The sequence below is a fragment of the Abramis brama genome (genome assembly GCF_963993115.1).
Source record: "Abramis brama genome assembly, chromosome: 1".
NCBI lineage: Eukaryota > Metazoa > Chordata > Actinopteri > Cypriniformes > Leuciscidae > Abramis > Abramis brama.
The window spans coordinates 19,302,302-19,328,029 of record NC_139963.1 but is presented as its reverse complement, the minus strand read 5'-3'; the positions used below and the strand labels follow the sequence as shown (position 1 = coordinate 19,328,029).

At 36.4% G+C, this 25,728-nt stretch overlaps 3 protein-coding genes across 11 annotated transcripts in view; all 3 read right to left on the bottom strand.

The window, feature by feature from the left end:
• Positions 1-13,611, bottom strand: part of baiap2a (BAR/IMD domain containing adaptor protein 2a) — a 104,616-nt gene extending 91,005 nt beyond the window's left edge. For 4 of the 5 annotated variants that reach the window (XM_084117473.1, XM_084117474.1, XM_084117471.1 and 1 more), the window contains exon 1: positions 13,432-13,611. In XM_084117473.1, the coding sequence (XP_083973599.1) occupies positions 13,432-13,503 (72 nt within the window). In that variant the 5' untranslated portion in view covers positions 13,504-13,611. The remainder of the gene's footprint in view (positions 1-13,431) is intronic. The other variant, XM_084117470.1, reaches the window with a different exon arrangement.
• A 222-nt stretch (positions 13,612-13,833) lies between these two features.
• On the bottom strand, positions 13,834-23,052 carry chmp6a (charged multivesicular body protein 6a). Of its 4 annotated transcripts, none has more exons than XM_084123437.1 (8): positions 22,795-23,052; positions 19,905-20,014; positions 19,656-19,743; positions 18,930-19,016; positions 16,221-16,286; positions 15,266-15,346; positions 15,104-15,170; positions 13,834-15,003 (listed from the first exon to the last, which is right to left on the bottom strand). In XM_084123437.1, the coding sequence occupies exons 1-8, from the start codon at positions 22,858-22,860 to the stop codon at positions 14,954-14,956; spliced, it is 615 nt and encodes a 204-aa protein (XP_083979563.1). In that variant the 5' UTR covers positions 22,861-23,052; the 3' UTR covers positions 13,834-14,953. The 4 variants fall into 4 exon arrangements, with proteins under 4 accessions (XP_083979563.1, XP_083979564.1, XP_083979565.1 ...); XM_084123438.1 differs by having other exon boundaries at positions 19,905-20,011; positions 22,795-23,042; XM_084123439.1 differs by lacking the exon at positions 16,221-16,286 and having other exon boundaries at positions 22,795-23,007.
• Positions 23,053-23,983: 931 nt separating this feature from the next.
• The window catches only part of ttyh2l (tweety homolog 2, like), a 47,644-nt gene continuing 45,899 nt past the window's right edge, over positions 23,984-25,728 (bottom strand). The window contains exon 14 of one of the 2 annotated variants that reach the window (XM_084136114.1): positions 23,984-25,516. In XM_084136114.1, coding sequence (XP_083992240.1) covers positions 25,436-25,516 — 81 coding nt within the window. In that variant the 3' untranslated portion in view covers positions 23,984-25,435. The remainder of the gene's footprint in view (positions 25,517-25,728) is intronic. The other variant, XM_084136115.1, reaches the window with a different exon arrangement.

Genomic DNA, 25,728 nt, shown 5'->3' with positions numbered 1-25,728 from the left:
TCATGGACACCTCCTACTCACGCTCTCCGTCTCTGCAAGTTTCGGAAGGGAATGATTCAGATTTCTCTTGGCACAGCTACTAGAAGACAGACGGGTTGCTCAAGTCACATCTACGTCGTCAAGCTCAGTTTGAGTCTGCGCAGTACGGTCAGCCATCAGGAAGTGAGAGCTTCTAATTGACTTCACTTTTCTCCGTTGAATCCAATGGGGTCGCTGTGTCCATTTCTTTTACTGTCTATGGTAGGGACTGGTAGGGTCTTCAAAATCATTAGAATTTTAGCGATTCCGATTCCAATTCTGATTCTGCTTATCTATTCCAATTCTTATTGATTCCCACGTTTGATTCCAATATGGTAAAAAACGAAGTCAAACATTAAGATATCAAACATATTTATTCTGTCTTTTTGCAAAAACAATTCTGCAGTTGAATACCATGAACAAAAATCTGCAGCCTAAAGGACAACTAACTAATGAACTAGACTAACTAATATAAATTTTCAAACATTATTAAAGAAAAGTATAGTTAGTACATTAAGAACAAATACGCAAATTAACAATTAGCACAAATAAATACAACTGAACAAATCTCAGAAATTGAAATCAAATGTAAAACAACACTGCATAGTTTTCTTTTTATAAATAAAATATAGATTCATCCTTATTAAAATAACAAAAGTTATTCAATCAAGATCAGTGAGTGCATTTTTTTAAACATTAATGACACAGATGGGAGCAGGGATATTAGGCTGCTGTTACTTTAAAGGAGAAGTCCGGTCAATTTTAACATTGAGCTCATTTTTTTGTACATTTGGAGTGCTGTCAGCGCATAGACGCGCGTGAACTCGACAATTGATTACTTTGGACTTCGACCGAAAACAGGATGTAAATACAGGTATTTGCGCTGGCTGAATTAACATCATTTTTATTCATATCTTTCACATCTACTGCAGTCAGACTGACCCGTGTTCACTCTGAAGGAATCACTCACATTGGCTGTGCACTTGTAATGACACATCAAGGATGTTAAGAGGCTAAAAGCAGGTTTAAAACTTGCCCCATTGAAGTCAACAGGGTGCAAATTTTAAAAAGAGGATAACACGGTGTAGGCAACACCGATTTTTGTCGTTGTTCTCTGTATTGACAGCACTCCAAATTTACAAAAAAATTAGCTCAATGTTAAAATTGACCGGAGTTCTCCTTTAAGACCTCATGCACTGATCCAATATACTGTTACAGTACACATGCATTATCTTTCTCAACCGTTTACGTTCACTTAAGACATACCCGACATAAAACACCATCAATAAATTGATCAAAGGTGACAGAAAAGACATTTATAATGCTACAAAATATATCAAATAAATGCTGTTCTTTTGAACCTTCCATTCAATGCTTTCAACACTGATAATAATAAGAAATGTTTCTTGAGCATCAAATCATCATATTACAATGATTTCTGAAGGATAATGAGACACTGAAGACTGGAGTAATGATGCTGAAAATTCAGCTTTGACATGTGATTGAGGCATGGCAAGGTTTTAACGTGACCTCCATTTAACAAAAAGAAAAAGTTGAAATCACAGTTAAAATTAAAAAAAATAAAATAAAATCAACCCACAGGTTATGAAAGAGCCCGCAGTTGAAGAAAGTCCAAAACATGTTGAAAGTTAAAATGATATTTGGAAAGGTCAGAATGACTTAGTGTCGAATATCTATCAAAACTGAGAAGAGAGTGATATCTCAGGAGTGGCCTTTGAAAGAGCAGATGAATGTGGGAGCAAGAATCAGGTGTGGGTGAGAGAAAGAGAGCTTCTTGATCCTTGTGGAAATGCTCTGTAATTGCCGTGTGGAGATGTGGGCCTGTAATTATTCAGGAGGAGGTGCGGGCGGCAGGTCACGGAGTCGGCCGAAAGGAACCTCCTCTGCTTTTGATTCCAGCACTAATTTACCAGCACTTGCTTAGATGCACGTAGGCATAAGGAATGGGATTACGCACAGAGTAAGGCTACGTTTATTTCTAACCCTTTTATTGCTGGGCCATTATAGAGCGAGTGGCCTTCAAATGAGACTTTCCTATAGGAACACGGTTTCATTATGTCTGAGTTACAGGGGTCAGTCCTGCTGTGACAAATGTGGCAAAACTGTATTACTGTATAACTGTATCTCTCTGAAGAGGTCAACTTTAACCTTGAGAACTATTATCCATGTTGAAAACAGCTGTGCTGCTTCATATTTTTGTGGAATCTTATAATCTAGAATCTTTAACATTATAAATGTCTTTACTGTCACTTTTGATCAATTTAATGCATCCTTGCTGAATAAAAAGTATTAATTTCTTTAAAAAAAAAAAATTTCACTGACCCCAAACTTTTGAATGGTAGTGCATTTTAAAATTGACTATATTTTATTGTCCCTTGTCCCAGATCCTGTGTTTCAATCTTACAACATGAAAATCCACTAAAAATTCTTTATTTGTGAATTTTCAAAACTGATCTAAACAAAAAGTGGCGTGCACCGAAACCATTTCAATATTAATTAAATATAATTTTGTTTTACAAAGTCGTTCTCAGTGCAACTATGGAAGCTTGTTTCCGTATATATATATATATATATATATATATATATATATATATTTTTTTTTTTTTTTTTTTTTTTTTAAGTATTAGAATGATTTCTGATTTCTGAAAAACAAATATAATTTATTTATTGCGAGGAATAAACTCAATTCTAACTTTTTTTTCTTAGAATTGCATGTTTATATCTCGCAATTCTGACTTTAAAGCACGCAATTGCATGGAAAAAAAGTTTATTTCTCGCAATTTGGAGTTTATTTCTTGCAATTCTGACTTTATAACACGCAATTGTGAGATAAAAAGTTGCAATTATCTTTTAAAATGTTTTATTCTGTGGCAGAAACAAGCATCCATAGCAACCAACAATTTTGCCACCATTGCAATTTTATCAAAGTCAGGCTATATGTATATACCTGGTTGCCATTGAAACAAGTGTCAATGAAGAGCAATGTGTGAAGCGAAAAAAAAGTAAAGTACATATGAATTGTGCTTATTCCAATTAAGCTGCAAGTTTATCATATTAAAATAAATTATCCTTAGCAAGATGGAGCCAGAGATTTTATTCCAAAAAGTGATTTGAGAAATGGTGGAAATGACATTTAGTGGAGAAAAAAAAAAAAAAAAAGATAGTGTATTTGTGATGTATACACCCTGTTCGACATGAATAGTAGACAAATTAAATAACCTATAGTTTGGTAAGGGCCTAATTTCTAAAAAAACTATCCAAAGGGCCAAAATTTACAGTAGAAACACTAATTTCTTCAATTAATAATGGATATGCCAAACCAAGCTTCCAATTCCACATGCATGAAGCTTTCGCCTTAGTTAACCTCATCAGGTTTAATGTGTTGATTCATTATGCAAAAAAACCCAAAGCGCGTTCTTGCTAATGTTAAATAAGGTGTGTATTCCGTGAGCGCAGTGCAACATTACTTGTGAGCTCTGAGTATTAGAGATAGAGAGCTCTTTGAAGAGAGAGCTCAGACAATAAGATGTGGCAACGGCTCAGAGCCATCCACCCCCGGACCGAGAGGAGAGAGTGGGTGTGCGGAGTGAATCCATCTCTTATAAAACCCATTCCTTTTCAAATGACTGTCGGGAAACCTATGATAAATGCAATCTCCTGGGGCCCAGGGAGTTCTGACACAGCGACAAAAGCTACATCTTTGTCGAGATCAAAAAAACGACCGGGAAAAGTTGTTTTACACTTGTTATTAAATACATTGCGAGTGATCATAGGGTCGAGAGATCCATTAACTCGTCAGCGGAAAAACTGCGAACGCATCGATTGTTTATTTGTCAAAGGGCCGTGGGAATTTCATAGGATTGAGTACAAACTCCCAGTCCTTAAAAGCCTCTGAAGGAGCAAACAGCTGCTCTAGTTTACACTACAAGAGTACATCTCTGTTTACTTACCAATTACAAGGAAAAAAAACCTTGCTCGCTCGCTCTCTCTCTCTTAGAGGTTTATATTCGGTTTATAAAAGGATACAAATAAAAGGAAAGTTCACCCAAAAATGTACATTTGACCCATTTCCTCACTCCCATGTTGTTCCAAACCCATTATCTGTTATTTTTCCATGAAACACAAAGATAACTTTGAAGAATCTTTAAGCAGCTCTTTTTTTCATACAACAATTTATAGTGACCACATCTGTTAAGCTCCAAAAAATTGACAAAAAATCGTTAATAATAAAAAATGTATATTTATATATATATATAGGTAATCATGGTAATCATGACTTCTTACAATTCTGACTTTTTCTCTCTCACAATTGCGTGTTTACAACTGGGTCATTCCATGTCAACTCAACCAGAGGTCCCCAGCTAAAAGTTTGATATATATATTTTTAAATGTCAAAATATTAAAATGTCCATTATTATTTGTCAAATGTCAACAAAGTAATCCACTATGTTGTCAAGGGGATCAAAATGACAATTTTCTCCTGAGATTTGGAGCCAAATTACAGGGGGGTAAAAATGATTTTAGAAAGATGACAGCAAAATTATTTTATTTTTACACAGAGATTGGTAGGTCTGTTAGTAAAATATGTTTACTTTAGCAATCTTTGTTGTATTATGTGCCAATGGTGACAGTTCAAAAATGGGAAAAAGCACTTCTTGTGTTTTTTTGCCTGAAGTTCGCATGTCTGTAACTCAATAAGTATTAAAGACAACCTTAATATCCTTTTAGATTTTGGCTCTTAAACCTTTCTTTTGGCATCTTCATTTTAAAGCCCCTATAGGGTTAAATCCTAGATTTGCATGCCTGTAACTCAAAAAGTATTAAAGATATCTTACTTTCCTTCTAGATTCTAATTCTTAATATAATTTTCTTTTGGGATCTTAATTTTTAAGGTCCTATATGGGTTCAATCCCAGAGATATTGGGATATCAATGCAGTAACATTACAATACTGCGTATTTGAACACTAGCTTCAGAAGCTCTTAAAATGAACAAAATCCCTTCCAATTATCCCTGAAACCGATTCAAATAAAGATTATAATAAATACACTTTTGAGAGCAAGTTAATGTACCTCAACTTGACCATTTCTGTGTATCAGATGGGAATGTTCTATGCAATTGTTTTGACGGGGAAACAAGATATTATTTATTCTTCAGACATTCCCATTTAAATACAATAAGTATCAGCTGTGTGCGAATTGAACCACATTTGGTTTTCGACCATTTCAAGTGGGTAACATTTAACAAATTGAACATGGAGCTGCATTGAGATCAAACTATATAGGGCCTTGAAAATGAAGATTTAAAAAAAAGAAAAAAAAGTTTAAGAACCAGAATCTAAAATCGTATTGAGAAATCTTTAATACTTTGAGTTAAATGCAAGTGTTTTTTCCCATTTTTGAACTGTCACCATTGGCATATAATGCAACAAAGATTGCTATAGTAAACCGGTATACCTAATAGACCAACCAATCTCTGTATAAAAATTAAAATAAAATGCTGCCATCTTTCTGAAATCATTTTTACCCCCCTGTAATTTGGCACCAAATCTCAGGTGAAAATTGTCATTTTGACCCCCTCAACAAAATTGTGGATGTAAACTTGCAATTGTGAGAAAAAAAAAAGGTAAACCATATTCTCTATTGTTTCGCAGAAGAAAAGAAAACTGCATTGGTACAGTTTTGAGAGTAAATAATGAGAAAATTGTGAAAATCATTGAAACAGCCCCATCATTTTCTAAATGTATCCACCTTTTTCCTACGCCCCATGATGCTTTGCTCTAATTATGGGAGTAACTTCCGTTAAACTAAACAATCAGCGAAAGGTTCGCTCTATGAACGCAATAAGAATTTTGGATGCAACGAGATGACATTATTCTACTCACCCTTCAACCATCAAACATTAAAAGGAAACTTAAGTGTAAAAGCACTAACAAATCACTACAACCGACAATGAATACCCCAAAAGATTGATGATTTCCACAGCAATAATACAGACATTTTAAATATCACTGTAGTAATATATGTCTGTATTATGTAAAACGTTGCCTTAATTAAAAATGTTCAATAACTGGAACATTGAGTAATACTGATATGTTTTATATTGAGTAAATAATATTTCAGTGATTTCCGTCATTTTGACAGACAATAAATATTGAATTTACCTGAATTCGAAACATTCCAGTAAACCCTGCTAATAGAGATTAGAAGTGAAAAGGGAGACAATTACATTTTAAAGCATCCGTGCAATAAATAAATAAATAATAAAAAACACCTGGAAAGAGACGTGAGGTTTGAAAACAAAAGATTCTTAGTGCATTCCAGTGAATTATTCATGGGACATATCGTAAATTAAATCGGGAGAACAGACCACAAAATGCGCATTATATGTTGTCTTTTTTTTTTTTTTTTTTTTTTTTACAGCGGAATACAAAGAGGAAAAAATGAACATAACCAGGAGGAAAAGAATGCAATGAATGTAAAAGCTTTTGCCACAGGCATTCTTGTTATATCATGTCACATTAAAATACCAAGAGTTACGTTACTCTCCTGACGTCTGGAAATAGAACATGAAGGACATTTTACAGCTCATTTAGTCAAACTGACAGATAAGGATTATTTGTAGCACAACCTTATGATTTGCAATGATTTGTTTCAGTCTTTTTTAAGTGGAACTTCCCCAAACCGGAAGTGCCTCCAATAATAGTAGGCTTGGTAGGAAAAATATGGATAGGCGAAAGGCAAAAGTGGACGTTTTGAAAAATGTTAACGCTGCTCTTTCCCTTATAATGAATGCAGAGAGTGATAGGATTCAAAAAATAAATAAATAATACAAGCTAACAAAATCTTTCCAAATTCAAACCTGGCACATCCCAATCAATTAAGGCTGCACGATTAATCGCAATTTCCATGTAATCGCACTTTGGCTTAGCCTAGAAATCTAGACGCACCCTAGCGGCAGCAAAATGTATTTTGCAGCCAGTGTGGTCTAGCAACTCTCCGTTGACTTTCGAGCTGGAAAAACCAAACTCAGGTCAGAGTTGTTGTTTCAAACCTGTATGAATTTCTTTCTTCTGCTGAACAGAAAGGAAGATATTTAGAAGAATATCAGTAACCAGACAGTTTCTGGGTCCCATTGACTTCCATAGTAGGAAAAAAATATACTATGGAAGTCAATGGGACCCAGAAATTGCCTGGTTACTGATATTCTTCTAAATATCTTCCTTTTTATTTTCATTTTAAAGTGAACTATTCCTTTAAGTCATTTTAAAAAAAGGAAGATGTGTTCGGAGTTTTGCCGACTGAATACGGCAAAAGTTTAAAGCTGCATTATGCAGCTTTGCCGATTTCTTCGCTGTTTTCTCGCTTTTTGCTCGCGGGTTTCTCTATAGAGCTCCCCCTACAGCTTCGGAATAGATATTTGACAACACTGTCGTCAAAACTCGTTGGCTCGTCCCATCTTCTCCCGCTGGTCATGTGCATTTGTTTTCAAAGAACCCGGCGAACGCACCGAGCCATGTCCACTGAGGTATGTATAATACACAGAAGGCTAGCATATAAATGTTTAGATGGTATGTGTGCAGTGCCGTAAAGCAGTTTGTTACATCGCGAGACCTGATATCACGCGATACTTCCTGAAGCTGCGGCGGCCCGCCGGCCGAAAGTTGCAAGGGTGGTTTTTCATCTCACAGGCGCTCGAGGGGTGCGAGAAGACCACCATTCAACCCGAAAACAGCCATATAACCATTCCAATGATTCCGAAGCTGTTCGGTTAAGATAAAAAAGTTACTTAGTTCACCTTTAATATACCAACTAGCCTTCTTCGTTGCTCTGATTGGTTGTAGCGCTATCCTATTGCGTGCAGAGGGATTTTGAGAGACAACCGTTTATCCCGCCCCTCGGATTGAGCCGTGCCAATGGTGAGTTGCCAGACCTAACATCTTGATGTAGGTCTGGCTTGCCAGGCTAACTTTGGCTGTGATTGTTTTTTTATGCGCAGCTTGTCATTGATGTACGGCTCTGTAAACGCTGCTCCATCTGAAAGCACTGTGAGTTTGAGTCACTTATAACGTGCATTTGAAAAAGCAACACGCGTCAAACGTCTTTCCAAAATTGAGAAGCATTTATGAACCTCTTGTCCAACAAAAGACATTTAATAACATGCATTTACTCCAAACTCACTTCATAACGACAGTTGAGCATCCTTCTGTGAGATGATGTGGCTTCTTCTTACACAGAGTAACGCAGTCGTGTGTTTATTAGTCATGTTTAATCAAAGCGTTTCAATCTTCTGTTTATTCAGCAACAGCGATAGAGATTTCCTGGAATGATGTGCGTTATCGTACTGAGCGCCCACTGGCGTTCTGATGGAGCAGCATTTACTACCGATCAGCCGCACTGCACTGATAAACTGCGCATAAAATAATCGTAGCCTTTGCCAAATCGCGTGCGGTTTCATTGCGAATAATTGTGCAGCCCTACAATCAATCACAAGACACACAAGAACCAATAGAACTAACGTTTCACATCATATAATGATCTTGGTGCAATACAGGTAAAAGAGCTGCACGATTCTGGATGAATCATGATTTTTTGGTTCTAAACAAATCACGATTAAAATCTGATCAAACAACCAAACAAAATAACACGTAATTTACTAGAGGTTCTGACAAATGATAATAGCTGCAGTCTACTTAATGTTTAATGAATCTGAATTAATTATTTAAAAAATTGGGTTGAATGATTCAATGACTCACTCATAAATACTAGATTGTTTCATTACGGGACGAATCTTTTTTACGAGTCTCTTGAATGAATGATTCAGTGACAAATACATTTTTTAACAGTCACTTGTCGCCACCTACTGGTGTAACGACATAATCGATACAATCGATATTTGAAGCGCCATGTTACTTTCAAAAGGAGATTTATTAAATTTTGATCGCTACTGTAGACATCAGCGTTTATCTTATCCCAGTTTTTTGATAATTTGAGTTACTTTAAGACAGAAATAATAATAAACTGAAGCCGTTTCATAATTATACATGACAACTGCTCTCTCTGGATCAGATTGCAGATTCGAATGTTCCGATGTGATTTTGTCAAAGGTGTAATAGGAATGAGATCACTTGTGTTTGAATTGAGATCGCGATCTTTTAACAATTAATCGTTGCAGCTCTACAGTTTAAGTGCCAGGTTTGAATATACACAAGTTGTCAACCATTTAATGTAGCCTACATAATGTACTGTACCTCAAAAATGGTAGTATGGATTACATAGTATGGATACATTTCTGGTGCTTTTTTGTCTTTTTGTGTTGTAAAGGAAGAAAATGACATAATGACGACAGAATTTTCATTTTAGGCGAACTGTCCCTTTAAGAACTAGGCGAAATGAAAACTATAACAGCTCCTCTATTAGCACATTAGCCCCACAACAAGAACCTTTTATGGATTATTGATGAATATAACCAAAAACATGCTCTCAATGTCTGTTTCTATCTGCGGTCTGTGTCTCTCACTGAATGACATGACAGAAACATTTTGTAGCACGTTGTTGCTAAGAAACTACCTTTCCAGATTTCCTACATGAAAAATACATCCTCTCAATCTCTCAAAAAACATAATTATATAAAGTTTGCTCCTGGTGATCTCTGATGAAATGAGTCCCCGAACAAATGAAATTGTACGCCTGTTGGGTATGATAATGCTTTCATCAAACAGATTTATGGGAAAGTAATATGCATATTGTAACTGAAACCTTTGCTTGTTTTTTTGTTCTCCAATATCAGGCATGGCACGTAGGATACAAAAAAAAAATAGGTTTAAAATTTAGTTTAGTTTCCCCTGCAATTGAGTGAACATGGTAACCATGTTTACGTCACTCTAAGTTGACTATTAGGGAGAGGTGTTAGAGACACTCCCATCACATTGTTTCACCTGTAGACTTGATGAGACATGCCCTTTCCCGTCACATGTCTCTTAATACACCCTGATCAACAGAGCTGGAGGAGTTTCCAATAAATCACTACATCAATTCAAAGTAATCCCTCTTAGGAAGGAAATCATACTTTAGCCTGCACAAATCTGTGCACAAAAATGTGATTTCTCTCGATTTCAACAATTACTGTATTACACAATACTGCATAACACAATTTATAATAAAAATCAAGTATATATAGACAGATAGACAGACAGATAGAGATAGTCAAGTCAAGTCATCTTCATTTATATAGCGCTTTTAACAATGCGATAGAAGAGAAGGTGTGTGGCTAAAGTTAGCAAAATAGCAGTTAGCAAAACAATTCCTGCAGCTTCAATGCCACAGACATCTCCATTTTTCCATATACTATATTCAACAGGCACGTTAATCCAGGAGGATTTTTAGTATGTGCAAGGTTCACGTTTTGCCCAGGAATCAAAACCATAACTTTGAGCTACATATTTAAAGGTAACTCCCGTGCCAAGTCCTTACACGCAAGTACAATAACACCGCATGCTAACAATGCTTTAGAATTTGCATTAGCACACAGTAGGAGTCTGGCCTCAAACTGCACATAAGTGGCTTGACCTCACTTCACCCACCCACACACACACACACACACACACACACACACACACAGGTGAGTGGACAGCAGTTATGTCACCCTCCAGCTGGCAAAGGTCTTGTAAGCCCTGCCGCTGGTACTCGCCTGGAGGCTGATGGGATTAGAGAGATCTGACCGAGTGTGGCACTGTCTGGATGACTGAGCCCTGGTGCTGAGAGTCTGACGCCAGGAGGAGGAGTGATTGAGGGCCGGCTGTGACTCACAGGTGAGGCCTGTTTTTAAATCCATGGCAACTTCAGCAGGATCACAGCTATTGCTCACAGGTAGGGAGTGTTCTGTGTGCACAGTTGAGTAACAACAGAACACACACACGCACCCTGGTACCACCCATGCGTTGAGTCACAAAATAAATTTGAGGGAAAAGTCTGAATTATAAGATATAAACTCACAATTGTGCGAAAATCAGTCAGATTCGGGGGAAAAAAACCTGGCAATTACCTTTTACATTTTTTTTTTAATTCCATGGCGGAAACAAAACACTGAATTAAGAGATGTAATCAATTCTAAGAAAAAAAAACCTGAATTGCGAGATGTAAACTCAGAATTCCGAGGAAAAAAGTCAGAATTGCGAGGTTTAAACTCAGAATTGCGAGGTTTAAACTCAGAATTGCGAGGTTTAAACTCAGAATTGCGAGGTTTAAACTCAGAATTCCGAGGAAAAAAGTCAGAATTGTGAGGTTTAAACTCAGAATTCCAAGGAAAAAAGTCAGAATTGCGAGATTTAAACTCGGAATTCTGAAAAAGTGTCAAAATTGTAAGATTTAAACTCAGAATTCCAGGAAAAAAGACAGAATTGTAAGATTTAAACTCAGAATTCCAAGGGAAAAGTCAGAATTGCGAGATGTAAACTCAGAATTCCGAGAAAAAAAGTCAGAATTGCGAGATTTAAACTCAGAATTCAGTGACAAAAAGTCAAAATTGTGAGATGTAAACTCAGAATTCTGAGAAAAAAAGTCAAAATTGCGAGTTAATAACTTGCAATTTAGAGATACTCACAAATTTGAGGATAAAAAAGTCGGAATTATAAGATATAAACTCGCAATTGTGAAAAAACAGTCTGAATTGTGAAATAAAAATCTAAATGACATCATTTTCTTTAACTTTTTTTTTTTAATATACCCAGGCAGAAACAAGCTTCTGTATTTCCTGTGATACTTCAGCAGATGTTAAACATCCCACCAGCCACCACTTCCACTGATGTTTACCCCTCTTATCTGTCCCTCCCTCTCTCTCACTCACTCACATACATACATACTCACTCATCAATACTACACTCCTTTTGAACTCAATCCATGTTCTTTAGCTGGCCGATTTAACAAGCTATCTGAATAGGGGGTGGATTTGGACAAATGATCCAGCTGAGCACCACCACTGAAAGACGCCAACACAGAACCGGCACTCAGCGATTCCAAGTTAAACCACAGACTACGCAAACGCAGATCACCAATAGACAGCTAGTGGTCTAATTCAAAGCCCTCCCGTGAGGTCTAACCCACTTTAGGTTTATGAACTGTAAATCTATACAGACTGACATAGTAAACTAGAATTTAAATATCTGTCAGACAGATGAAAATATTATGTGAATCGTGCTGTAAGCTAGTCTTCATAGTTAGGTTTCCATTGCTTTGAGAGTAACACCCCAGATACATCCGCTTGGCCTTGATCAACCAGAATAGTTTCTTTGTCCTCATTTTAGGTGTTGGACTTCAGGTGGCCTATTTAACAGGCTTAAGTATCCGATGAGAGCTGTAATCCTACTAGTGTGGCAAGTATTAACTTTTTTAAAAGTTACAAACCTAAAACTGCCAAACAAACCTTTTGGGAATCCATGGAAACATTGACGAGACACACATTGACTGAACCTGTTGCAACACACACCAGCACGTCCCCCTCCCTGAACCACATATGCTGGAATGCCTGACAGAACACATGCCAATAAACATAACCAATACAGGTTTTCTGGGGAAAAATGAAAATGCGTGAGAGGAGACCGAAAGATTGATTCATTTACATTACATTATCAACTATGACCACTTAGCAAACACAGCTTAAATGTAACTGCATAAATTTAAAAAAAATATCATTAAAATAAATGTAAATATTCATAATAAATATTATGTTTTTTATTGTTATGGTAATTGTGTTTTATATTATTTTAATGTGTTATTTGCATCAGTTACCAGACATTTAAAACTAATTATAGGCCCATGTATATTGTATTAGTCGTAAAAAGTTATATTGTCGTATAGATAGATAGATAGATAGATAGATAGATAGATAGATAGATAGATAGATAGATAGATAGATAGATAGATAGATAGATAACCTTTAAAGTAAAAAAAAAAAGTAATCGGACATTTAAACCATTGTCGTAAAAAGTGATCTTCGATCACTAGATAGATAGATAGATAGGTGGGTGTGTAGGTGTGTTAGAGAGAGAGAGAGAGAGAGAGAGAGAGAGAGAGAGAGAGAGAGAGAGAGAGAGAGAGAGAGAGAGAGAGAGAGAGAGGTGGCAGATAAGTAAAGAACAATGCAAAATCACTTCTGTTCTCACGGTGAGCTTCATTTAAATGACACTAACGACACGAACGAGAAACTTGATCTCTCATCAAGTTCATTAATGATGACAAATCTAACCATAAATCCACTCAAGACAACAATCTTATGCACTACAACGACGATAACTCATATATAAAGCATCCACTTTCGTTACACATGTATTCGCCTATTAGATCATCACCACCTGTGATCGATAAGTTGTTCCAACAGTTGGATCATTGCACTTTACCTTATAGACATTTTCCGTAATGCGGTGAACCTCGTCGGTGCGAGACATGGTGAAATCTTCAGTTAAAACCATAAACGGTGTTTTGCTGAACGTGATGTGTTATCCGAACAGTGTGTCTGTGTGATGAGGGTCAGCTGCGGATCTCTGCTCCGATCCACGGGAGTCTGATCGCAGCTCAACACTACCGTGCGGAGGGAACAGAGAGGGGGAGGGGCTTACAGAAGTAGCCACGCCCCCATACTAGAAAACGCTCACTGGGGGGGCGTGGCTACGCTCACCTGCGCCTGCCCTGTCCCGGATGTGATTCCTCTAGAGCTCCCTGGGCATTGATCTTTATTGTTTAACATGATTTCATTGTTTTCTGTGTCAGGTTTGGCTATGAACAGTTCGAATATGAGAAACTGCAGAAAACAGGTTCTTTTATTAGTTCTTTTCAGAGCAAATTCCTAACACACAGGGTAAGATAAATGTGTAAAGTTTGTTGGAAAGAAACCATTTAGATCGTATAGTACTTCATCTCATTGTTTTTCCAAGTTTTCAATGGAAATACTTTACCAGTGAATATCCATGACTCTTCCACTCGTTTGTGATCACTGGAAAGTAGTTTTCAATAGATTGGCATAAAAAAAGAATATATATACACACACACACTTTCAACACACATTATCAGTGGCATGGAATTCAATTTTAAAACTGATATACATAAAATAACATGCACAGATTCATATAATACTTCCATACATGAACAGAAGGTTTACATTACAAACACAAACTAAGCCATCGGAAGAGGATTGTCAGTTTGAATCTGTCAGCAGAGATTTATTTCCTCTCAATTAGTGATATTAAGAGCCCCCTGGTGGTCATGTGATGCTAACACACCTCCAAGTGGCACAACCACGAAATCAATCGTTTACATTGTAGTAATAAAATTGTACACAGATTTTATCCCAAGCTCTTAAAGGGTTTGCATACATGAAAAGGCTTTTAAAAAAATCACATTATTTAAACCGAATCTGTAAATGTGCTTTTATGGAAAAGTATTGAAATTTGCTACTTAAAAGTTCTCATAGTTCACAGTTTAAATCAAATGTGAACATACTAAAACATACTAAAAATAATAGCCGTTTTAATAGAAGAACATATGTAGAAACTCACTGTAAACTATGCCATTTACATGCATTTTGCAGATGCTTTTATCCAAAGAAACTTGATTTGTGCTTCTGTTCTTGACAGCATTTCTGCTCTGCGGGGATTCCACGTCTGATTAGAATCGTTTGTGAATACATTTTAATTCTCATGATTTACTGTAGGCTAAACTGGCCTTTTCATGACATTCATGACTTTTTCAAGTCTGGAAATCCCAAAAAAAGTAAAATCCCCCTGACAATCCCTTAAATTTCCCATGATCGTGGGAAATGCTTCTGACGCGTGCCTATTAAATAATCCCACGAAAGCCTTCTCTTCTCTCAATATTCCCCTAGCATTAAGACCAAAGCGAAGAGCCAGGTTGTAAGATCAAACATTACGCTGCCAGCATCTCTCGCTCCGGCTTGATTCGTCCGTCTTTTCTCTCTGCAAAGACACAGAGCACAAAGAGAGTGACAGAAAGCCAAATAAAAAAGCCATGTCATTCTCTCACACACTGCTGTGTTTGACAGAACTAAAACAACACCTGTCTCTCCCGTAGGCACCGCTGGCAATGGATCTGTGGGTAATTCTGGGAGGGTTATGTCTTCTCCCTGGCCGGGATGGAGAGAGAGAGAGAGATAGAGAGGCGTTGGATCAGGACCAGCGCGCGATGATGAAGACGGACGACAGGTAAAGATGCCCATACCTGAGTGATGGCCTCCAGCTCGGCAAACACAGCATCCTCATCCTCCAGCGTCAAACAACCCGCCAGCAGTTCATCAATTTGCTGTTAGAGAAGAAGTTTCGAGAAGCAGTTAGACATTCGAAGCAATAAAAACCAGGGAAGAGCAGTGTGGCCAGCCGCCAGTGTCTGAATATTTTATTCTGAATATAATCATAACGTAATCAATATGCCCACAGTGGAGCAAAAAAAAACCCCTCATATTTTAAACTCTTTTAAAACCATCTGGTATACGAGCGTTCATGAGATGGACGTTGTGACACGTGATGTTGTGAAGTTGGCCTTTCGTGTATTGCTTCTCATGCAAACTGAACTTGTGAACGCGTCTCAGTAGGCCTGGAAGTGTTATAGTTAAAAGAGTTTAAAATATTAGTATTTCTCTTAGACAACACCTATCTTTTTGCTTCAGAAGACGCTGCGGTTGCGTGGATTAACCTACGGTCGCAGTAAGACACGCTTAAGAACTAAATGCGTTTTTTTTTGTAATAAATAAATTGGTGATTTGGTGGTTTTTAGTGGTTGTACATTACGACTCGAGAGTTTGGGGCCGGTAAAGTTCTTTTAGGTTTTTGAAAGAAGTCTCACAAAAGACTGCATTCATTTGAAACAGTAATATTGTGAAATATTATTTCAATTTAAAATGTTTTCTATTTGAATATATTGTAAAATGTAATTCATTCCAGTGATGTAAAAACTGAATTTTCAGCATCATTACTCCAGTCTTCAGTGTCACATGATCCTTCAGAAATCAGTCTAATATGCTGATTTGATGTTTTGACATTTATTAAAAGTGTTCTTGCGGTCTTTCTTTAATATAAAAGTCACTTGGTTTGTTTGATTGTGTTATGTAATGCAATGCACACAGATTTTGAAGTGTTTAAAGTCTATTTAGCGTCGCTCTGAATGTGACGGTCATAACCTTCTGATACTCGATGGCCTCCTGCGTCTCCTCCAGTATTCTCTCCACCTCCTCAATTGACATGACCTGAGAAGATAAAAGATCAATCCGTGGCAAAAAAAAAAAAGACTTCAGTCAAATGCTCATAATAGACCAGTAAATGACTTCTGAAATATTCATAACATTATTGACTTTTCGCTAACCTCCACCCCCATTTGGTTACGGTTGCTCACTGAGACAAGCATTGAAAAACACCCCACAGAAATGAATAGTGCAGTTTTCAGTAAAATGTGCTCATAAAGCAGTGAAAATTCTTATTTAAAGGGGTCATATAATGTCATTTTTGTACAAGCTAATATGATTCTTTAGGGTCTAAATTAAAAGTTTGTAATATACTTTAATTAAAAATTCTCATTAGTATTGTAAGAAAACACTCATTTTACCTGGTCAAAAACAGCTCTGTTTTCAGCACGCCGTTTCAGTGCATGTGTCTTTAAATGATAATGAGCTTTGCTGACCCCGCCCCTCTGTTCTGTGCGTACACCGTTTAAAATAATAATACAAAAACCATAACGCGTTGTTCATTATAAACGTGGGATTATGAATTATATTGAGAACGTCGTACATAGAAAACATGCCATAATGTACCCTGAGTGTAAAAATAGCCACATTCATCGTGAAGCGTGCAAGCTATTTGCAAAGATTAATATAAAGATTAATATAAAGGTCAATAAAACGTTACACTCACTTGTTCTTCTGGAGGTTCAGCAGGAACACGAATAGTTGGTACTGATCCTTTTTTCTGGAGCAGCTTCTTAGCAAAAACAGCTTTATACTGACCCTCCTTTATAAAGCAGTCTGGTGAAATGATTCGCGCAAACATGACAGCATTGACCTTGATCGTGGGGAATATTCCCTTCGAAAACAAACTCAGCCACTGCGTCTTCAGCTGTACGGATTTAGAAACATCATCAATATGACTGCTGTGTTCGTTATTACACCCAAGAACAGAACACCACAATCGTTAGACGCCATTCTACTCAGCACTCCAGCTATCAACAATGAACGCGCCGGTCGGCGCGTGCTATGATTGACAGCTCGCTCACGAGGGCGCAAGGGCGGGTCTGTGTTTGAAACGCTGCTGTCAATCAGCCATCGTGGGAGGGGCGTCGATATTGTGACGTCACAATATCGAACAGCTTGATTTGAGACAGGAGGAAACATATAAGAAGATTAAAAAAAAAACACTGGATGGATTTTTATCATTTTATGATGGTTGTGTACAGGCACTGCCAACACACATTTCAGTACAATCAACTTGTAAAAGTGCATGTACCATTATATGACCCCTTTAAGCTGGAATTGTGTGAACAGAATTGTTTTTGATGTACCTACAACACATGATGTGAGTGTGAACTTGCTCTCACCTCTACTGCAATTTGAATCAATCAATACATAAAGTCTCGCTCAAAAGTTTGGGGTCAGTTTTTTTGCATAATGCCAGCCTACGTTCTTCATTGACTGCCTGTGAACAATGTCTGCTTTGCCCCTCAAACACTGTAGTTGTAGCTGAGGTCTGGAAGAGTTTGGTTGGTGTTGCCAACGTGTCGAGAAGACGCTGTTTTCGGCGCTGCAAATCCATTTTAATGCACTTCTAATGGATGAGGACTCAAATTGATACGGTAAAACCGACGCCATTGTTGAAAGAAACAAACAAAAGAGATACAAAAAGAACAAATAACAAATGAAAGAGTTTTTTTGACATTGGGATACATATAAACCTATTGCAGGAGACCTCCAAAACAAAAATTAGGAACCTTTAAAATAGCATAATGGGATTTGGTGAGCATAAGAGACTTCTTCAAAAAAATCGTACCAACCCCAAACTTTTGAACCGTTATTATATTATTAGACAATATTAATTTACTTTGTAGCAAATATACTGTAGGTGTTCTTACTCATGTTCTACATTTCGTAATCAAACACACAAATCCTCCAAAGACTTGTATTAGAAAACAGCAAAAGCTTGTCTGATAATATAATGGGCGGCAACAATTGCTAAGGTAGTCATGCTTTAAATGTGGGATTTAGCAAAAAAGGCCTTTTTTTTTTTTCTTCCTGTTGTTGATTTCGAGGGACTCTGGAGATTCATGTTACTATAGTCCAGGACAAAACAAAGACAGGTAAGCTCTGCTGTAATCTAAGAGTGTTAGGTTTAAGCCTTTAATCCCAGAACAATGAGCAACAGTTGCCAAAACATGCTGTTACGAACTACATCGCCCACTGCACAACACCAAAACAGACCAGTGAACCCCCTTAGCTCCTAATAACAGCATTTATCATGACTGATAAATGATTACTAAGCAGCTGCAGGTGCGTTTACTTGTTATAATACAGCATTCTTAATGGAATTTATTATAAATGCTTTATCCGTGCACATTAAAATCAGAATAACTTCCCCTCCCTCTTGCAGCGACATCTCTTCTCTTCTCTGATGATGTGTTTACTGGCGTGAGGGCGGGGCAACCTGACACTCACATGAGATCCACCAATAGCAAACTACAACCATCCAATCAATTCTCGATGGACAGAATCAAACCCCGCCCTACATTTTTTTCTTGTTCAATAAGCCGTTTCACTCGGATTTACGCCACAATAGAGAAAAAAAGACTATCGCAACTTCCATTTCACGCTGACTTTAAACTAGTTTCAGTCTATATAGAGACTTACCTCATGAATTTGCTTAAGACAGTCATTCCCAGCTTTTAAACCCTCGATGACCTTTACTTCAATCTGAGCAAATTCAATATCTTGAACCTGAATGAGGCATATTCAGAATGTAATTCATTATCTTATATCTCTTAAAGGGATATTTCACCACTGGAAAGATGAATGTGTATTTAAATTGGGTCATTTATGTAGTAGAAATGTGAAATTAGTTTAGAAGTTGGTGCCTTCTAGACTGAGAAAAGCCAGAAAATGTATTTTTGCCTCATGTGGATGAAAGACAACAACTCCCAGAATGCACTTGCTTCGCTGCCCTACGAGGCCACTCCCAAGCCACGCCTACCGGTTACAGAGGGCAGTATCGGAAGAAATGATACAACTAGGCGACTAGTTGACTCGAAACTGAAAAGACGCCGTTTTATCGTGAGATCATGCTTGAAAACATGCGGAACGAGCTCCTACTAGTGGCTGTAGTCTCTCGCCTCAGGACAAAAAAGCCTCCGATGATGCTAAATGACGATTTTTCCAGACACACAATACAGAAATCTCTCGTCTCAGGGGAACATGAGGGAGGGAAGCACGGTCATTCGAAAATACTACCGGGTTTCTACTGATACAAAGCTTAATGCTAATCGGTGAAGTATCCCTTTAATTACTTTATTAAAGATTTCATTTAAATTAAATCAAAGGATTCAATACTTAAATATGAATAATTTCATGTAAACCCACCATGCGCTCCAGGTTGGCTATCTGGATCTCGGTCTTGTCCAGCAGGCGATCTTGGTAGCGTTTCTTTTTGAGCAGCAGAAGAGCTCGCCTGTGAAATGCATGAGTCACAAGTGTTAGTGAATCTGTTCAACCAAATCCACTTCGGCCATGTGGCACCACGTCAGCACGATAAAGGCACCGCGCAATGCATGATGGGTGACTTTGGGTGATCGGACATCATGACTGGTTACATAATCTGAAATGTCTTACTCTTTCTTGCCATCCTTCAGGAGCAGTTTGGCCAGATGTCTCTCTTTCTCCAGCCGTAACGTGATTTTCTTCTGATATTGTTTCAGTTTATCTCTCTGCTGTTTCAGCTGCTGTGATCCGGTGACAGGACGTGATGTAGAAACATGACAGTTCACTTACAGAAGCACTTCTTATTCATAAAGGTGCCAGTTTCTCGACTTAGATGAATAAACAGACATGGATCTGCGTGCAACAGTGAGCACTGAAGCACTGTTCCTGTGTGTTCTGCAGACTCCACTCAAACAGACATTGTCCAAACACAATATTCTAAGACTCGCATATTTCTAGTATTGCTTCTGTCATTTTGACAATGCTGCTCGTTTTCTAACTTGTCTTATTAATAGAAGCTGTGATTATTTGATATTGAATAAACAATAGTTATTGAGGAGGGGCAAATAAATGTTGAATTTATGCATTTTTAGCACTTTAAATATCATATAAAACATTTAATACATAAAAAATAACATTAATAATTGAATTAATTTATTTTATTAATTTAAAAACGTAAGTCAGCCCCCTTAATTACCTTATATTGTAAGTTTATATTTACATTTTAGTGTGGAAAAGAATAGCCTATAAATTCTACAGAAAAATCTAAATGATATATTATTCTATTAAACGTTGTTCTGTTTTCTACGCATTATTCTATAGTTCTGTTCTATTTTGCTTAATACAATTCTGTTGCATTTTATTCTAAAACATCATGTTCTATAATCGATTCAATTCCATTTCATTCTATTCAATTAAAGATGTTCTACTATATTCTATAATAAACTGTTCTGTTCTATAATATATTGTACACTGTTCTATTCTATAACAAACTCTATTCACGAACATTGTTATGTTCTATAACATACTGCTGTTTTACTCTATTCCATAATCGATGCAGATCTGATCTGTTCTGCTCTATTCTGTTCTACACCTGTTCTGTTGTATTCTATTATATACAGCTCTGTTCCCCTGTATTCTACACTTTTTGCATTTTATTCTAATACATTATGTTCTATAATTGATACTATTCCATTTCATTATATTCATAAAAGATGTTCTACTGTATTCTATAACAAACTCTATTCTTGAATATTGTTGTTCTAAAACAGACTGTTCTGTTTTACTCTTCTACAATCGATACAGATCTGTTCTGCTCTATTCTATCTGTTCTACACCTGTATTCTATTATATACAGCTCTGTTCATCTGTATTCTACACTTGTTGCCTTTTATTCTAAATACATTATGTTCTATAATTGATACTATTCCATTTCATTCTGTTCAATAAAAGATGTTCTACTCTATTCTATAAAAAACTCTATTCTCTAATATTGTTATGTTCTAAAACAGACCATGTTCTGTTTTACTCTATTCTACAATCGATGCAGATCTGTTCTGCTCTATTCTATCTGTTCTACACCGGTATTCTATTATATACAGCTCTGTTCCCCTGTATTCTACACTTGTTGAATTTTATTCTAATACATTATGTTCTATAATTGATACTATTCCATTTCATTCTGTTCAATAAAATATGTTCTACTCTATTCTATAAAAAACTCTATTCTTGAATATTGTTATGTTCTAAAACAGACCGTGTTCTGTTTTACTCTATTCTACAATCGATGCAGATCTGTTCTGCTCTATTCTATCTGTTCTACACCTGTATTCTATTATATACATCTCTGTTCACCTGTACTCTACACTTGTTGCATTTCATTCTAATACATTATGTTCTATAATTGATACTATTCCATTTCATTCTATTAAATAAAATGTGTTCTACTCTATTCTATAAAAAAACTTTATTCTCGAATATTGTTATGTTCTATAACAGAATGTGTTCTATTTTACTCTATTCTACAATCAGTGCAGATCTGTTCTGCTCTATTCTATCTGCTCTGCACCTGTATTCTATTATATACAGCTCTGTTCACCTGTACTCTACACTTGTTGCATTTTATTCTAATACATTATGTTCTGCAGTTGATACTATTCCATTTTATTCTATTCAATAAAAGTTGTTGTTCTACTCTATTCTATAAAAAACTCTATTCTTGAATATTGTTATGTTCTAAAACAGACCGTGTTCTGTTTTACTCTATTCTACAATCGATGCAGATCTGTTCTGCTCTATTCTATCTGTTCTACACCTGTATTCTATTATATACAGCTCTGTTAACCTGTATTCTACACTTTTTGCATTTCATTCTAATACATTATGTTCTATAATTGATACTATTCCATTTCATTCTATTAAATAAAATGTGTTCTTCTCTATTCTATAACAAACTCTATTCTCAAACATAGTTAACAGACCGTGTTCTATTTTACTCTATTTTACTCTGTTCTGCTCTATGCTCTATTCTATGTTCTACACCTGTATTCTATTATATACAGCTCTGTTAACCTGTACTCTACACTTGTTGCATTTTATTCTAATACATTATGTTCTATAACTGATACTATTCAATTTCATTCTATTCAATAAAAGTTGTTGTTCTACTCTATTCTTTAATAGACTGTGTTTGGTTGTAGTACTTTATTTTATAATAAACTGTTCTGTTCTACTAGACTCTTTTCTATTAAATAAACAACGCAGATTCTGCTCTATTCTACAGACTCTGTTCTGTTGTGTTCTATATAACAAACTGTAATACACTCGTTTCTACAGACATCTATTCTGTGTTCTGTAAAGTAGGACAGCTGATCTAATCCTTTCTTTCGCAGTTCATGAACTCATTTCAGACGCATTACAGTATTGTATGTTTATACGTGTATGCAACGACACAAACCCATCACAAGTGCGTGTGTGTGTGTGAGAGTGTGATGATGCTGATCGACTTATTGATTGATCTTACCAATATCGCCCTGTCCTGCTCTGTCACTCGACTGGGGCGTCCCTGTCTGCCGAAAACATTTCCCATCGCGAATAAACCACCACATCCCCTCCTCTCTTCTAATATTACATCTCATCTGAAGTGCTAGCTGCTCTTTACTTCAAAACACATGGGAAAGATGTGTTCCGGTGTGTCAAGCGTGTTTTATTCAGCGGTTTCAAATGGCTCTTTAAGCGCGTGTTGTGGTTATGGAGGCCCTCAGCTGCGCCCTCTAGCGTCTATGATGGGACTATTTGGCGCCCCCTTTCTTTCGCTTTGTACAGGTGTATGAAGGACATTCATTTATTCATTCATCATTTACATAGTAGGGTAACATGGGGTAAGCTGCCCTCTAGGGCAAAATTATATATTTTTCTCCTGACCATAGTTGGCACGAAATCTCATCTCAGCACTTTGATGAATGGCCACGCTATTTTTAATTTTATCATTTCATTTGAAGATCAACATTTGCGAGATTTAGTCAGAAGAAAAGTTTTTGAGGTTAATTTATCTAATTTTGTGTCTCTGGAAAATAGTGATCTATGACATTGCATTATGTTGAATATCAATTTTTTTTTTTTTTTGTGTGTGCGTGTCTGTTTGTTAATGAGGGATTTGTGGACACATCAATGTTTTATGACATATCTTCAATTAAAATATGGCCAATTCAATATGTAAATACTCATATGCCATGTGTATGTCATAGAATAATTTTATCTTTCAGATAAATCTCTTTTACTGGGATTCTCATTTGCCCGTCATCAGTTATTGAATTATTCAACTCAACTGTCAAAATAAAATTTTATGTAGAACATTTGATTTAGTGTTTTACATTAATGACACTGGTAAATATTAATAAGAATTATATCAAGAATTATTTATACATTCTGTAAGTTATACATATATATGTGTGTGTGTGTGTGTGTGTGTGTGTGTGTGTGTGTGTGTGTGTGTATATATATATATATATATGAAAAATATATAATTATATATTATAATCTATCTATCTATCTATCTATCTATCTATCTATCTATCTATCTATCTATCTATCTAATATATTATTTATTTATTTTTCAGCTCTACAAAAAATATATTTGGTTGACAGAATAATATTTCCTTCATACCAAACCATATTTTCACACAGCGAGCACTGAACATGAAGCATGCATTAAGAATAATAAAACATGACTTTTAATAAAAAATAAAAAAAAATTATTGAATTAAATGACACAAAAATTTATTACATAAACAATTAAAAACAGCACTTTAGAAATGTAGACAAATAAAGACAATACAGTGGTAGAATTCAACATTTATCATCTAATCTAATTGTATTCTTTTTCATTCATTGGGATCATAAACAGCTGTCTGTAGCCTATAAACAGCAGAATGTTGAGCATTTAAACAAAATAAAAATAAAATAAAAACTTTAATAAAGACATTTCTTTAGAAATGGCCATATCTACAGTACATCTGTAGAAACACTAAAATGCTTAACCTAGAAAAATAGGCTTCGTCAGCTTTGTCTGATATGATTACAGAAGCATACGAACAACATCAAGAAGCTTGAACCAAACAAACAATAGTCTGTCAGTGATTTACATATCCAAATTGTTCATCCCCATATCTATTGTTGCAGAAAATGACTCATATTTATCTTTGTTGTGTGCTGTGAGCCTCGTGAATTTTGTCTGGAATGAATAGCAGACCTATTTGACTACTAGAATACAGACATTCACGAGGCGAAATCACATGATCACAACATAGAAGTATATTTAACGAGAGGCACCAAACAAAACACCTTGTTCCTCATGCAAAATATATTCAAGAGCATTTAGTCTGTCAGATCACAGAAAGCCATCCAATTGATCATTTCTCTCAGGCTACGTCATTAACCAGTACTGAGAAATATTCATTTAAGGCTCATTATGGAGCTCAAGGCCTTTGTGTGGTAAAATGCAATCGCTTTTTTCCTTTCTTTTTAAGTGAAGTGATTAATTTGAGCTATTAATCGCCATTTGCACAACCTAAGCTGAAGTATTATTATTCAAAGACATTTAAAGGGATAGTTCACCCAAACATCTCACCAAACCTGTGGATTTACTCACAAAAGAAGATATTTTAAAGAATGTCAGGAACCAGACATTTGATGGCGCCCATTGACTTCCATAGTTTTTTTTTTTTTTTCTACTAAGGAAGTCAATGGGGCTCATCAACTGTCTGGTTACCAACATTCTTCAAAATATCTTCTTTTCAGCTTGAGGGCGAGTAAGTATGACTAAATTTTCATTTTTGGGTGAACTATCCCTTTAAGATCTTTTTCTGATCCAGTTCATTATTGTCACAGAAAACCATTTATCAATGATCTGGAGAATAAGCGAATATTTACACGTGATCAGAGCTCACCCAAAAACCTCTGAGGTATCATTTGCCTTTCTAGATGAGAAGAGTACTTTAAAGGTCTGGATGGCATTCAGTTCTCTTTGAGAACTCACTTCAATGCGCATTAAATATTTGTGCTTTACCATCCACGTGTCCTTTGAGATTATTCGAAGACGTTGAGTGATTTTAATCTTCATCTCACGCCGCCAGAGACTCCTTTGGGAAGAGGACCCAGACCACCTACACCTGAAAGTCTGTCCCGAAGTGTCTGATTTGGGCATCAGTCATGGACAGGTAAGTGGTCCTCATGCTGGGTGAATACTGCAGTTGATAAAGAAACAGGAAGATAAACACTGTATTCGATCAACTTTGGATAATGGCATGTGTGAAAGCCACAGGCAAAAGATCCTCAAGCCTTGTTCACGCACACATACAGTGATCTGCAGTGAGAATCATTGAGGCAAAATGAGCTAAAGCAACCTTATGTGATGCGGAGTGGGCGTGTCCAGTGGCTTTATGCAAATGAACAGTGC

Coding starts and splice junctions, on each gene's coding strand:
- chmp6a (XM_084123437.1), bottom strand. CDS start 22,860: ATGGGAAATGTTTTCGGCAGACAGGGACGCCCCAGTCGAGTGACAGAG. Junction 19,017..19,655: donor TAGCCAACCTGGAGCGCATG/GTGGGTTTACAT, acceptor TGCCTCATTCAG/GTTCAAGATATTGAATTTGC. Junction 15,004..15,103: donor GGTGCCTACGGGAGAGACAG/GTGTTGTTTTAG, acceptor GTGTCTTTGCAG/AGAGAAAAGACGGACGAATC.